The sequence below is a fragment of the Pan troglodytes genome, chromosome 16, assembly GCF_028858775.2.
Source record: "Pan troglodytes isolate AG18354 chromosome 16, NHGRI_mPanTro3-v2.0_pri, whole genome shotgun sequence".
Lineage (NCBI taxonomy): Eukaryota > Metazoa > Chordata > Mammalia > Primates > Hominidae > Pan > Pan troglodytes.
In genome coordinates, this window is record NC_072414.2 from 66,054,403 (window position 1) to 66,067,554 (window position 13,152).

Here is a 13,152-nt window from a genome sequence, read left to right on the forward strand (position 1 = left end):
CCTGCTCCAAGTGCTTGGCACTCACACCAGCCTCCTGCCCTCCATGCTACAGGTATCGGTCTCATTTACAGAGGGGGAAATGGTGGCCAAGAGCCTCCCCCAGGACACACAGCTAAACCACACAGAGGTCTTAGGTGCAGCTGAGGGGTCCACAGTCTCTGCTGTCCCTTCTGCCACTCATGCTGCCAGGGACCACGCTTTGGAGAGGGAGGAATGAGAGTGAGCTGGGTGCTCACACATGGGGCACGGGGGACTAAGGAAGGGTCAGCCAGGAGGAAAGGGCAAGGTCTGATCCTGTATGTACACATCACAGAGCGCGCGGAGTCAGGAGACCGAGGGCCACATCCCGGCTCTGCGGCTGCTAGGTATGTGACTGCGGTTAAATTGTCTCCCTGGACTCTCCACACACTTTGTGTGCTGCGTGCACCTTCTAGGATGAGCCTGGACCCTGGCTGGCCTCATACTTACTGCGTAGGCTGCAGACCTGCAAGTACTTCTGCAAGGGGCTTTGCTTCTCCTCATAACAGCGGCACGGGCTGGCCGCGTGCTCTGGGGGTAGAATGGAGTAGCTCTGGAGGTAGCAGGTGGGGGCTGGGCTTGGGTACCTGGCCCAGACAGGGCAGGGTACACCTTAGGGTCACAGGGCCTGTCCCCTTCTCTAGCAGCCCTTGGCCCACAGGCTGCCCAGCTGCCCACCCACAACCCGTACCTTTGGGGCAGCCCCAGCTGCTGCAGTTCACTGGCCAAGGATTTGCCATCGACACTGTGCTTGGCCGCATCGGAGAGGATGAAACTCAGCACTGCCACTGTGGCCTTCACATCGCCTGACTCTCAGGGACCCATGCATGGGACAGGGGGTGTCACTGTGGGCCCAGCCACCTCCCTGTTGCCCTATTAACTTCAGCTCAAAGCCCCCAGGCCTCCTGGAGCCACAGGCACTGCTACTGCTCCACCAGGAGCTGGCAGAGGACAGGAAGGTGGGACTGTCAATGTCTTTCTTTCCCTCATGCTCCTCCACTAGGGAAGGCAGGTTAAGGATACTGCTGGGATGTGTGTGTTGGCAGCGGGGTGGGGGGGGTGGGGGCGGGCTCTGTACCAGGCACCAGGCCGAGGTCCCAGGGTTGCCTGGGGCCTGTGAACTCAGCGGGGTGCTCACCAAACTTGGCATCAGCCGTGAGTTTCAGGATCTTCTTATACTATGGGGAAAGGAGACCTTCAGGGGGTGCTAGGTCCCTGCTCACCAGCCCCTCACCCCCAGCCTGGATCCTGCAATAAGGAACAGACAGGCTGGAAAGAAGGAAGGGAGGTGCCCAGAGAGGTTGAGAGGCTGGTTCACCCATCTCCCTGGGCCTAGTGCAGAGTTTCAGGGCACTGGGGGCCATAAGGTCATGGGACAATGGGGTGCTGGATCTTGTACTCACATCAATCCCCTGTCCCAGCAGCTCCTTTAGTACCTGGCTGCAGAGCAGCCGCAACTTCACAGAGGACTGGAAGGGAAGTCCTTACATCAGCCAGGCTGGCAAACCTCACCCCTCCTTCCTGGGGACAGGCTCAGAGCAGGCCAGCCACTGATCAAGGTCACAAAGCATGGTAGCACAGGCTGAGAGCACTGAGGCCCTAGCCCCAGAGAAACCTCACCATCCTCTACAGCCACAATCCCCAGCCCAAAACCCCTCCTCCACCCAGTGTAGACCCTGTGCACTTAACCATCTTGGCCAGCGTCCTGATCTCTGCCAGGACCCGGTCAGGACAGTCCAGATCACCACAGAACCGAAACCTCTGCAAGGGAGGGAGGCAGGTAATCAGGCTGGAAAGAAGACTGAGGTGTGGCCAGGATCCCTGTGTCTCCCACACTGCTGCCCAGCAGGGACCCCTGGTCCCCGACATAGATGGATACCCTCTGGCCACTTGTTCTCCCCTATCACCAGGCTGTTGAGTAAACTCTACCTGACCCATCCTGCCACCAAACCCTGCTCTGAGGTCTACTCCAGGCATTCATCTGCTCAGCAAACATCAATTGAGCACCTTCTCTGTGCTAGCTCCCACTCTAAGTGCTGGGGGTACAGCAGGGGATAAAACAAAGTCCTGGGCCTCACAGAGACGAGTGAACTCTCTCCCTTCTTCCCCATACCCACACAACTCCAGCCACTCCAGCTTCCCTGCTGCAGCTCAGGGACACCAGCCTTGCTTCCGCTGCACTCTCTATGTGGCTTGCTATCCTTTATTTCATTCCACTCTCTGCTCAAGTGACACCTCATCAGACCAGCCCTTCTTTTCTTTTTTTTTTTTTAAAGACGGAGTCTCGCTCTGTTGCCCAGGCTGGAGTACAATGGCACAATCTCGGCTCACTGCAACCTCCACCTCCCGGGTTCAAGCAATTCTCCTGCCTCAGCCTCCCAAGTAGCTGGGACTACAGGCATGCGTCACCACACCCAGCTTTTTTGTATTTATGGTAAAGACAGGGTTTCACCGTGTTGGCCATGCTAATCTCGAACTCCTGACCTCAGGTCATCTGCACACTTTGGCCTCTCAAAGTGCTGGGATTACAGGCATGAGCCACTGCACCCTGGCAGGCCGGCCCTTCTTGATCATACTTCCTAAAATAGCCCCTAACATAAGGAAATTTTGGGGGCCGGTGGATATATTCGTTATCTTGATGGGGTGATCCAAGAGCCAGGAAGATTTGGCCTTTACTTGTCCAGACTCATCTTTCCCTAACCTCCAGATGATACTCTCCCAGCTATGGGAAATGCATTCATTCCTGGGGAGCCATGCTCTCTCTCACCTGAAGTCTCTGCACATGCTGTTCCCTGTCTGAAGACACACGCCTCCCACCGTTGCCTCCCAACCCCTGGTACACAAACTGTACTTCAGCCAGCCAACTCCTGCCATCACCTTTAAGGTTGAAGGCATCCTCAGGAAGCCCCCTTAGCACTACACACAAGGCGCAGTTAGGTCTCTGCCCCTGGAGCCTTAACTATGACTCCAATTCAAGCCTCTGATTTCCCCTTCCCGCGGCAGCTCAAGTCCTCCCAGTGCCTAGTACACTTCATGGTATAGACTAGGCACTTTGAACCTATGGATGGATGGATTGGATGAATGGATGGATAAGTATCAGCCCCAAAACTACTACTTTCTGGATCTGAAAAGAGCGGAGTGGCTTCCTAACAGTGTGCAAGAGTGAGCCTGATTCTAGCACTTTCCTGTCCAAGTCCCACAGCAGGGCTGGGGAAGGGGGTGTCCTTGGGAGGTCCTTTTGGAGCTAGAGAAGACCTGAAAGGACTCCCAGCTCCAGAGAAGCCCTAGTTCCTGCCCCAGGAGTCAGGGGCCCTTCCTTCCGCCAGGGAAGCAGGGGACTCTAAGCCGGCCGGCCTGCTCTGTCTTACCCGCCCCACTCGGGAGAGGGATGGCGGTGGACTTTTCTCTACCAGACCTGCTGCCCTGACGCCCGCACACACTGTGTTTGCGGAGCGGCCAGTGCAGACAACCTCAACCCGTTTCCGGAGCCACTGGCGCCCCCTCATTCCCGCGCCAGCAGCCCATGCCCGCTTCACCCCTGGTGCCTCATCATCGCGCGAGGAAGCCAGGGCCCGGGGATTTCTTTTTCCGGTCCCGCCAGGTCAGCTGAGTCGACGATCACGTGACTTGGACTAACGGCCTCTGGCGGGGCGGGACCTGCTCGAGTGAGGCCGGGAGCGGACCGCAGCCCGCTGGAGGTGCCGGGGGCGAAATGCTGGCGTCTGCTCCTCCGTCTCCCAGAATCCTGCCCTGGAAAAAACCAGCGCCAACCGCCGGTTTAACTGAGGACGGATTTAAGGCATTACGAAAGACAGTGGAAGTTATTTCTTTTACTTTTATTTTCGTTAACTTAAGGGGGTAGGATCCCGGGAGCCAGGGAGATTCAGGTCATTGCCATGTTTTCCACTGTTAAGCGAATAGCATTATACACAGCTGCGGGCTGTGGCAAAAAACATTTTAAAAACTTTTCAAATATATTACACATACAGAAAATTGTACCTATTAGAAATATAAAGCTTAATAAGTTTTCATCAACTGTAGACCTCACATAACCAGCACCCAGATAAGGAAATAACCAGGTAACTTCTTCAAGTGCATGGGTATTTTATTTCATTTTGATGAATCGTCTAGGTGCCTAGTAAAAAGAGCTGTCATAATTAACATGCTCAGGAAAACTCCCTACAGCTTCAACATCAATAGATCTTATCTTAATTTTTGCCAGTCTGATGGGTAAAAAAATATCGGTTGCTTAGGTTGCAGTGGTAGTCTGATTACTGGTAGCTTTGAGCTAATGGGTAGTCTAGAACAACTAAGTTTCCGACGTTGACTTGAAGAGGCAAAAACAAAAAGACAAAACAACAACAAAAATACATTAAAGAATAAACTAATAACCAAAAAAGAAATTGAATACAGTCGTCCCTTAGTAACCTCAAGATACTGGTTCCAGGACCCCAGAGATACCAAAATTCACAGATGCTCAAGTTCCTGATATAATGTGGCATAGTATTTGCATATAACCTATGCACATCCTTCCGTATACTTTAAATCATCTCTAGATTGCTATAATACCTAATACAACATAAATGCTTTGTAAATAGCTGATATAAAGTATTTTTAAATTTTTGTGTTTTTTTATTGTTTTACTTTTTCCAAATATTTTTGATGCACAGTTGGTTAAATCCAAGGACCCAGAACCCGAGGATACAGAAGGCTGACCATAGTTTGAGCTCTCTCCTCAATTCCATGCCTATCCCATGCACCAGGTGCAGCTGGTTTTATTGTTGCAGGCTTTCAAGTTTTCAAAAGACAGACCTCATGACAAGTAAACTGCTCTATAGAATAGAAATAGAAAGTGTCCCAATTCATGGTAAAATTGAACTCATTTCTGAAGAGTTATTTTACAAATCATAAGCACTATCCTGTTGAAAGCAACAGTGTGTTAAGTTACTAGACTATCCTATACCATGTCAAAGAAAAATTTTAAGAACATAAGACCTGTAATCATAGCACTTTGGGAGGCCAAGGCCAGTGGATCGCTTGAGCCCAGGAGTTCTAGACCAGCTTGGGCAACATAGGGAGACCCCAGTCTCTACAAAAAATTAGCTGCTTGTGCTGGTGCACACGTGTCATCCCATCTACCTAAGAGGCTGAGATGGGAGGATCTCTTGAGCATGGGAGGTGGAGGCTGCAGTGAGCCATGATGGCGCCACTGTACTCCATCCAGCCTGAGCAACAGAATGAGACCATCTCAAAACAAAAAAAGCTGGGTGCGGTGGCTCATGCCTGTAATCCTAGCACTTTGGGAGGCCGAGGCAGGCAGATCACCTGAGGTCAGGAGTTGGAGACCAGTGTGGCCAACATGGCAAAACCCGTCTCCACTGTAAATAAATAAATAAATACAAATTAGCTGGGCATGGTGCTGGGTGCCTGTAATCCCAGCTACTCAGGAGACTGAGTCACAAGAATCGCTTGAACCCGGGAGGTGGGGGTTGCAGTGAGCCGAGATTGCACCACTGCATTTCAGTCAACTTGAGCAACAAGGTGAGAAAAAAAAAAAAAAAAGATGTAGGAATGGGTCAACTTTTATTTCATGCTGTCAGTAGGTTAAAGAAGAGAAAAATGGATAGTTTTGGGAAACCATTTTTTATTTAAAAAGAAAATTAGGAACAGATGAAAACTGTCTTGTCTTAAGAGTATTTGAAAAACAAAACAGCAAATTTAACATTAGACAGACAAAATATTTAAATTCAGAAATAAAGTTAAAAGGTGGGTGGTGCACCCTTTTAATGTCATACTGAGCATTGTTTCATAGATACTTGTTTTACTATTAAAGATTGACTATTTAGAGCAGTGTTTCTCAAACATTAGAGTGCATCCTAATCACTTGCAAGGCTTGTGAAATGGGCTGCTGGGCCCCACACCAGAGTTTCTAACTCAATAGGACTGAGGTGGGGCCTAAGCATTGCATGTCTGTGTTCTCAGGTGACGCTGGTGCTTCCAATTTGAGACCATGCTTTGAAAACCACTAATGTAGGGAAATATACTAGAGAATATGTTATGAATATATGTGAGAATATGTATATATGTTAACTTACAGATTTCAGTACAGTAGAAAAGATAACTCCCAAAGATGACAGTTTTATTTCCCAATAGGATTTTTTTTTTTGAGTCAGAATCTTGCTCTGTTGTCCAGGCTGGAGTGCAGTGGCATGATCTTGGCTCACTACAGCCTTCACCTCCCAGTTCAAGCAATTCTCCTGCCTCAGCCTTCTGAGTAGCTGGGACTACAAGCACCCACCATTGCGCCTGGCTGATTTTTGTATTTTTAGTAGAGACAGGGTTTCACCATGTTGGCCAGGCTGGTCTTGAACTCCTGACGTCAGGTGATCCACCCACCTCAGCCTCCCAAAGTGCTGGGATTACAGGCCTGAGCCACCACGCCCGGCCTCCCTTTAGGATATTAACAAGTTTTGTCTCTATCTCAGAATGCATTTCGGAATGCCCTTCCTGGAGCACTACAGACAATGTCCCTCAAAACGCTCCTTGAACTAGCTTCACCGTGTTGCTGACTCCCTTGTAAATTAAAGAAAATATCTTATATGTATTCCTTCATTATTTGTATGAAAGTCAAGCTTTTCATATTGTGAAAATTATACTTCAGGCTGGGTGCAGTGGCTGACGCCTATAATCCCAGGACTTCTGGAGGCCGAAGTGGCTGGATCACTCGAGGCCAGGAGTTTGACACCAGCCTAGCCAACATGTCGAACCCCATGTGTACTAAAAACAAAATCAAAATTAGCTGGGCATTGGTGGCACACACCTGTAGTTCCAGCTACTCGGGAGGCTGAGGCACAAGAATTGCTTGAACCCGGGAGGCTGAGGCTGCAGTGAGCCAAGGTTGCCATGAGCTGATATTGTGCCACTGCACTCCAGCCAGAGCCAGAGTGAGACTCTGTCCCAAAGAAAAAAAAGAAAGAAAATTATACTTTGATACAGTATGCTAATATAAAGGATATGATATGGCTTGGTTCTGTGTTCCCATCCAAATCTCTCCTTGAATTGCAATAATCCCCACATGTCAAGGGTGGGACCAGGTGGAGATAATTGAATCATGGGGGTGGTTTCTCCCATGCTGTTCTCATGATAGTAAGTGAGTTCTCACCAGATCTGATGATTTTATTACAGGCTTTCCCCTTTGCTCGGCTCTCCTTCTCTCTCCTGCTGCCCTGTGAAGAGGTGTCTTCTGCCATAATTGTAAGTTTCCTGAGGCCTCCCCAGCCATGCAGAACTGTGAGTCAACTTAAACCTCTTTTATTTATAAATTACCCAGTCTTGGGTATTTCTTCATAGAAGAGTGAGAATGGACTAATACAGTGTACTAATAACAGCCCAGACAGTAGTATACAGGTACTACTATACTTTTTGATGCTAGAGGTATTCCCATTAAGGTCAGGAGCAGTGTGTGCTATCATTACCATGATCTAACATTGTTCCAGAGGGTTTTAGGTCAGCAGTTCTCAACTGGAGGTGATTTTTACTCCCTGGGGATATTTGACAATATCTGAAATCATTTTGGCTGTCACACTGAGGAGTGCTACTGGCATGTAGCAGGCGGAGGCTGGGGGTGCTGCTAAACATCCTGCGAGGTGCAAACAGCTCCAGAACAGAGAATTATCCAGCCCTAAACATCAATAGTGTTGCTGTGGAGAAACCCTAGTCTAGACAAATAAAACATGGGAAATCCATTAACATAAATGTGGGAAAATAATAAACTAGTATTTTCCAATGACAGTCTAGCTAGGAGGTCCAAAAGAAGCACCTGAAGGACAGTTAGATTTTGCAGGGGCTGCATGGTGGCTCATGCCTGTAACCCCAGTGCATTGTGAGGTCACATTGGGAGGATCTCTTGAGGCCAGGAGTTCAAGACCAGCCTGGGCAACATAGTGAGACCGCATCTCTACTAAAAATTAAAACATCAGCCAGATGTGGTGCTGCGCTCTGATAGTCCCAGCTGCTGAGGTGGGAGTATCGCTTGAGCCCAGGAGTTGGAGGCTATGGTGAGCTGTGATCGTGCCACTGTACTCAAAAAAAAAATTTTTTTTCTCTGTTGCATATGGGGTCTTGCTATGTTGCCCAGGCTGTTCTCAAACTCCTGGCCTCAATCAGTCTTCCTGCCTCAGCCTCCGAAAGCGTTGAGATTACAGGCGTGAGCCACTGCCCCTGGCCTTACAAAATAAAAATTAAAAAAAGAAGTTACAGGATGTTATGTGGCCCGTTGAAAGATGTTGGAAAACAGTTGTGCATGTGACCCAGCTGTAACCAGTTATAAAAGTATCAGGATTAAGAAATGTACTGCATCTGGCTTTCCCAAGTTTAGGATCCTGCTGAAAGAATGAGATGGATCTTTTCTTCCTCCGCTCCTCACCTCCCTGCAAGAACCAGGACTGTGCATTTTGACGGGCAGGCTCTTACCTCTGGCAGGCCACAGGGGGCATGCAAAGCATTTCCGTGTGTGTTTTCTGGGTACTCGGATAAAGACCCATGTCCAGGCCTTTGTTTAGGATATTTGGCCCATGGAGGAATGAGGGTGGAATCACCTGGGAGGGGCAGAGGCTTCGACTGGAAGGAGGAGTGACTTGAGCTCCAGGTTCTGGGCCTACACTTTGTTCCCATGCAGCACCCCGTTAGTGGTGACTGGGGCCTGGAAGTCAGGGGCCTTGGTGGCCAAGTGTTGGGTGGACAGGAGGAGCTGAGGGAGGTGAGGGGCATCTCTCCAGGACCGCCCCCCGCCCCGTCCCCAAATCAATGCCCTCTGATGGCTCAGACATAGCCCCGGCCAGCAGCAGTGTGGGTCAGGAAGGGCGAATGCAGTCAGCACGGATCTGCTCCATAGTCTCCACCTCACTTCATCTCAGTTTGGAAGGTGTGAGTCCCCGCAGCACTGATAGGATATCCTGTCAGCTGAGAACATTCAGCTTGATTTAGAAAGATAAGGTGGGACATCTCTTGGGCATGGCATGTGGAGCAGTGCCATCCCTCTGTGGCAGCGAGCCAAGCAATAAACCAGAATGTGCAAAGCCTGCATCCCAGAATCACCATTCCTGGAGGAAAAGTCTATATTGTCAAGATGCCCACTCCTAAGTTAACCCAAACATTCCACCCAGCCTCGAAAACCAGTAGAACTTTTGACATTAATATACTAACCCTCAAGTCTATACAGAAATGTGTAAGAATAGCCACATACTGTAATGTGCGGTCATTGAGAGAGAGGAGGCCGTCAGAACAAATGGAACCAAGTCCAGAAACATGTCTGTCTAGGCGCAAGATTCCAGCATGTGTGTCAGCCAGGGAAGCAGACCAGGAGGAGATATTTATTAAGATTTAAAACCGGGCTCCATAGCTCAGGCCTATAATTACAATACTTTGTGAGGCTGAGGTGGGAGGATCACTTGAGCCCAGGAGTTTGAGGCTGCAGTGAGCTATGATCGTGCCACTGAATTGCAGCCTGGATGACAGAGCAAGACCCCGTCTCAAGAAAAGTGCTCAGATGCACCCTTACATGAAGCCACCTTGGGTACAGCTTCCAAGACTGGTGAGGCCTTACTCAGGACCAGGGGGCCCAGCCCTAGCTCAGCTTCTACCACCTGAGTGGCACCTGGAGGTGGTCACAGTGTCCTCAGTCCAGTCTCTGTTGGGTTTCAGATCCCCTGATCATCATGCCTTTTTTGCCCAAGCTCTGCCTCATTATGGCCTTCAATGACCGCAGCCTCTTCCACCTCCCCAAAGGGACCCCTGCTCATGCTCTCCAGCCCACAGGAGTGCCTGCTTCTCCAGGAAGCCCATCCTGTTGGCTCTGGGCTCTATGTAGGAGAGCTGGGCAGGCTGGATCCCACCACTGAGTTCAGTCTTGGGGGTCTCCACCCATGCTAGGCTTCCACTGATGGGATATAAGTGGCCAGGGGGGTTCTTTACATCCACACAAGAGCCCCATGGTGACCATGAATGGGGTTCTGAGAGGTTAAATGACTTGTCCAGGGCCCCAGAGCTGGCTAGAATTCCTGCACTGCCATATCCAAGGCCACGTTTGGGCCTCCCACCTGGGGGCCCGGACACCCCTCTGCATCTACTAGGCTGGGAAACACATGTCTGCTGCAGCTTCCTCCCAGTGACTTACAGCAGCTGCAGATTTCTGGGGGGACTTCTATGGGGCCCACCACAGCAGAGAGCCAAGAATTCTTACAGAGCCCTTCATTCTCTCTCCGCCCCCTTCAGCTCCGAACTCGTACTAGTTGCTCTGATATAAGAACAGACCTTGGTGAGGGTGTTGGGGCTCTGGTCAGTAGCCCAGGCCTTCAGGAATCAGGTGATGTCAATTTGGAGAGGAGGTGCCTGCTGGAGGGACTGGGGGGAGCAAGCATGGCCCAGGGCCCTGGCCTCCTGCAGGGGCAGCCCCTCTTCCTTCCCAGGGTCCCCTGAGAATCCAAAGGCATCCAGGGTAAAGTGCAGTGTTCAGCTGTGTCCTGGGGTCCAGGAAAGCCAAGGAGAAGTTGCTCCACCTGTTGTCCACCAGGCATCCCGGCAAAGAACAGTCTCAGCCCACCCCAGCCCAACACCAGATCCCAGGGACTGATCCACCTGTAAGAGGGCAGCATAAGACTGCCCCATTGTCCCCAGAGAGTCCCCTCAGTCATGGGCTGTGACCAGGGTGCAGGTGGGCCCAGCAGGCTGGCCCAGTGTGGGTATGGCTGTCCATTGATCCTCTGAAGAGCCTCAGGGGCTTGTGGCAGATGATATGTGTCTGGGCTTGGAAATAGAGGATGTCCCCCAGCCAGAGGGCAGGGGACACTTGTTTTGCATTCCAGTCCTCTGCAAGGACAGGGACCCCAGGCTCTGGGCACTCCAGCTCTGCCTGCCCTACCCACAGCTTACCACCATTTGGCCCAGGCAAATCGTCCCGGCTCCCACAGAGGGAGCCACCCTTCCCACCTCCTGATGTTTGCCCGCACCAGTCAAGTTCCATTCTGGAAAAACCCTCCACGTCCTTGGGAAGGCACCTCCTCCTTGACCTTTTCAGAGCTATCGTCCCCACTTTCATTTTCTACCTATCATTCGATGCAGAGACCAGCTTCTTCCCTGGGCCAGGGCTGCTCTGGAGGCAGGGAGGTCGTGGCCAGGCCATGGGGTGTAGCAGAGCACTGGGTATGGATCAGGCTCTCCAGGTACACCTGGGCAGAGAAGTCAGATACCCACAGGTGAATGCCCCTCCTTCCGGCCCCACCCACCTCACAGGCAGACAGAGGGAGGCTTCACAAGGAGGTTGAGGTAAACAGGAGAGCCCGGGTCACCTCTGTCTGATCTCCTGCCCTCTTAGGAGAAAGCCAGAGGTTGGAGCTGGGAGGTGTCGACAGCCCTGGCCCAGTCCAGGTTTCACTGATGAGGCTCAGGGAGGGGCAGGGTCAGCCCAAGTCACTGAGTCCATAAGGGAGGGTTCTGACCATAACCCAGGACCCTAGAGCTAGCCGAGGCCACATCCCTTTCCCACCTAGACGAAGGCAGAGGCATGAACTGGCTTCTGGCTTCTAAGGCTGAGGCCCAGCACACCTCTCCCTCCCCTTGCCTGCAGCTGTTGTCACACATCAAAAGTGAGCTTTTCCCCAAGGGGCTGGAGGCACAGCTCCTTGGACTGGACCAGGTGGCCAATCCAAACAAGTCCCTGTGTGTCCCCACCAGCCAGGAATTCTCACGCCGCACAGCAGCTGGGGGCACCAGGATACCCTGGGGGATTCCAGGGATGAGCCCTCCCTGAGGCTTCCACAGCAGCACTGCCGCCCCCAGACCCGCCAAAGCCCCATGTCCATGCAGCCCTCAAGAATCTGGCCCCTCACACACACCTGCCCCACTCCTCCCACCTGGCTTTCCTGTGAAAAGTGGAACTGGTTCCACCTGGGCCAGCTGGAGAAGGGCCTCTGGAAATCACCATTTTGGGGATTCATTCCAATCATCCATTCATTTATTCACCAAATACCCACTGTCCACCTTTCTGTACCAGGCCAGGGGTAATGGGTCAAGTGGAACACATGTCCCAAGGAGTTTTCCTCTCTTTAGAGACAGACAGGTGGACTCTCAGACTATGAGGTGCCCTCTGGGCTAGGGGGTGCCCAGGGCTGGATGCAATGGAGGGCCTCGCCCACAGGAGGTGCTGGTGGGTACGGACGTGGAGGCCACCATGGGGTGAGAGTGTCCAGACAGAGGACCTAGCATGTGCCCAGGCCCAGGGTGTGACCTGGGGCAGGTGCAGGGCTGCTCTATCTGGAAGGCTTCCTGACTCTGCCAACAATAGGCCAAGGCTGGATCAGGCTTCATGTCAATTTTTAACATTTAATACCTTTTGATTATGTAACTAAACATTATTGTGTTAAAAATTAAGAAATATAGAAAAGTTAAAAACACAAAAGACCAGCAAACACCTTCTCTCCCTAAGTAACTGCTTCAACAGTATTTTCTGACTTTTTTTCTCATGTATCTGCAGCTATAAACATAAGTTGCACAAGATAGTATCCTTCCCCATATTCTGTTTTGAAGCTGGATTTTTCACTCAGCAGTGAATAGAGGCAGGCTTTAAACAGGCCACGCATTGTGAGGGCCCTGAGAAAGGAGACTGACCATGTTGCTGGGTGACCTTGGGCAAGTCTCTCCCTCCTCAGAGCCTGGGTTTTCTCAGTCCAGTGAAGGGCAGGAAGGGCTGTAGTAGGACTACATCAGCGCTTCCCAAACTCAGAACCGCCACGTGGAGCTGTGTGAGCTGTCACTGCACAACCCCAGGGGCAGGAGCATTCTTGTCACGGCCTCTGTGAGTGGGGCTCCTGCCCAAAAGTGTGCTGTGCCAACCTGGGGCCCACAAGAGGATTTTAGGCAATATGCAGATGAATTGATTTTTACCATTATCTTCTATTGGTAGTAAATGAGACCGATTCTCACCGGGAGGGCTTGTTAAACCACAGATCACTGAACCCACGCCTCAGAGGTTCTGATTCAGGAGGTCTGGGGTGGCGCCTGAGAATCTGCATTTCTAACAAGTTCTCAGGTGATGGGGATGCTGATGCTGTTGGCCCAGGGACCACACTTTGAGAACCA

General features: G+C 51.2%; 2 protein-coding genes across 2 annotated transcripts in view; one reads left to right on the top strand and one right to left on the bottom strand.

Moving 5' to 3' along the window:
• Window positions 1-452: 452 nt before the first annotated feature.
• LOC100613546 (uncharacterized) lies at window positions 453-3,652 on the bottom strand. Its single transcript, XM_054667033.2, has 5 exons — window positions 3,387-3,652; window positions 1,708-1,779; window positions 1,157-1,196; window positions 710-828; window positions 453-549 (listed from the first exon to the last, which is right to left on the bottom strand). The coding sequence occupies exons 1-4, from the start codon at window positions 3,522-3,524 to the stop codon at window positions 737-739; spliced, it is 342 nt and encodes a 113-aa protein (XP_054523008.1). The 5' UTR covers window positions 3,525-3,652; the 3' UTR covers window positions 453-549; window positions 710-736.
• Window positions 3,653-3,664: 12 nt separating this feature from the next.
• ISLR2 (immunoglobulin superfamily containing leucine rich repeat 2) overlaps window positions 3,665-13,152 on the top strand; it is a 37,442-nt gene continuing 27,954 nt past the window's right edge. Inside the window, exons 1-2 of the mRNA XM_054666742.2 lie at window positions 3,665-3,832; window positions 7,204-7,272. The gene's annotated coding sequence lies outside the window, so the exon portion shown is untranslated. The remainder of the gene's footprint in view (window positions 3,833-7,203; window positions 7,273-13,152) is intronic.

Excerpts from the sequence above, each read along its gene's own strand:
- LOC100613546 (XM_054667033.2), bottom strand. The coding sequence starts at position 3,524 with ATGAGGGGGCGCCAGTGGCTCCGGAAACGGGTTGAGGTTGTCTGCACT. Across the intron at positions 1,197-1,707 it reads TCAGGACGCTGGCCAAGATG|TATAAGAAGATCCTGAAACT; the intron begins GTTAAGTGCACA and ends CTTTCCCCATAG. Across the intron at positions 829-1,156 it reads CACGGCTGATGCCAAGTTTG|TCAGGCGATGTGAAGGCCAC; the intron begins GTGAGCACCCCG and ends GGTCCCTGAGAG.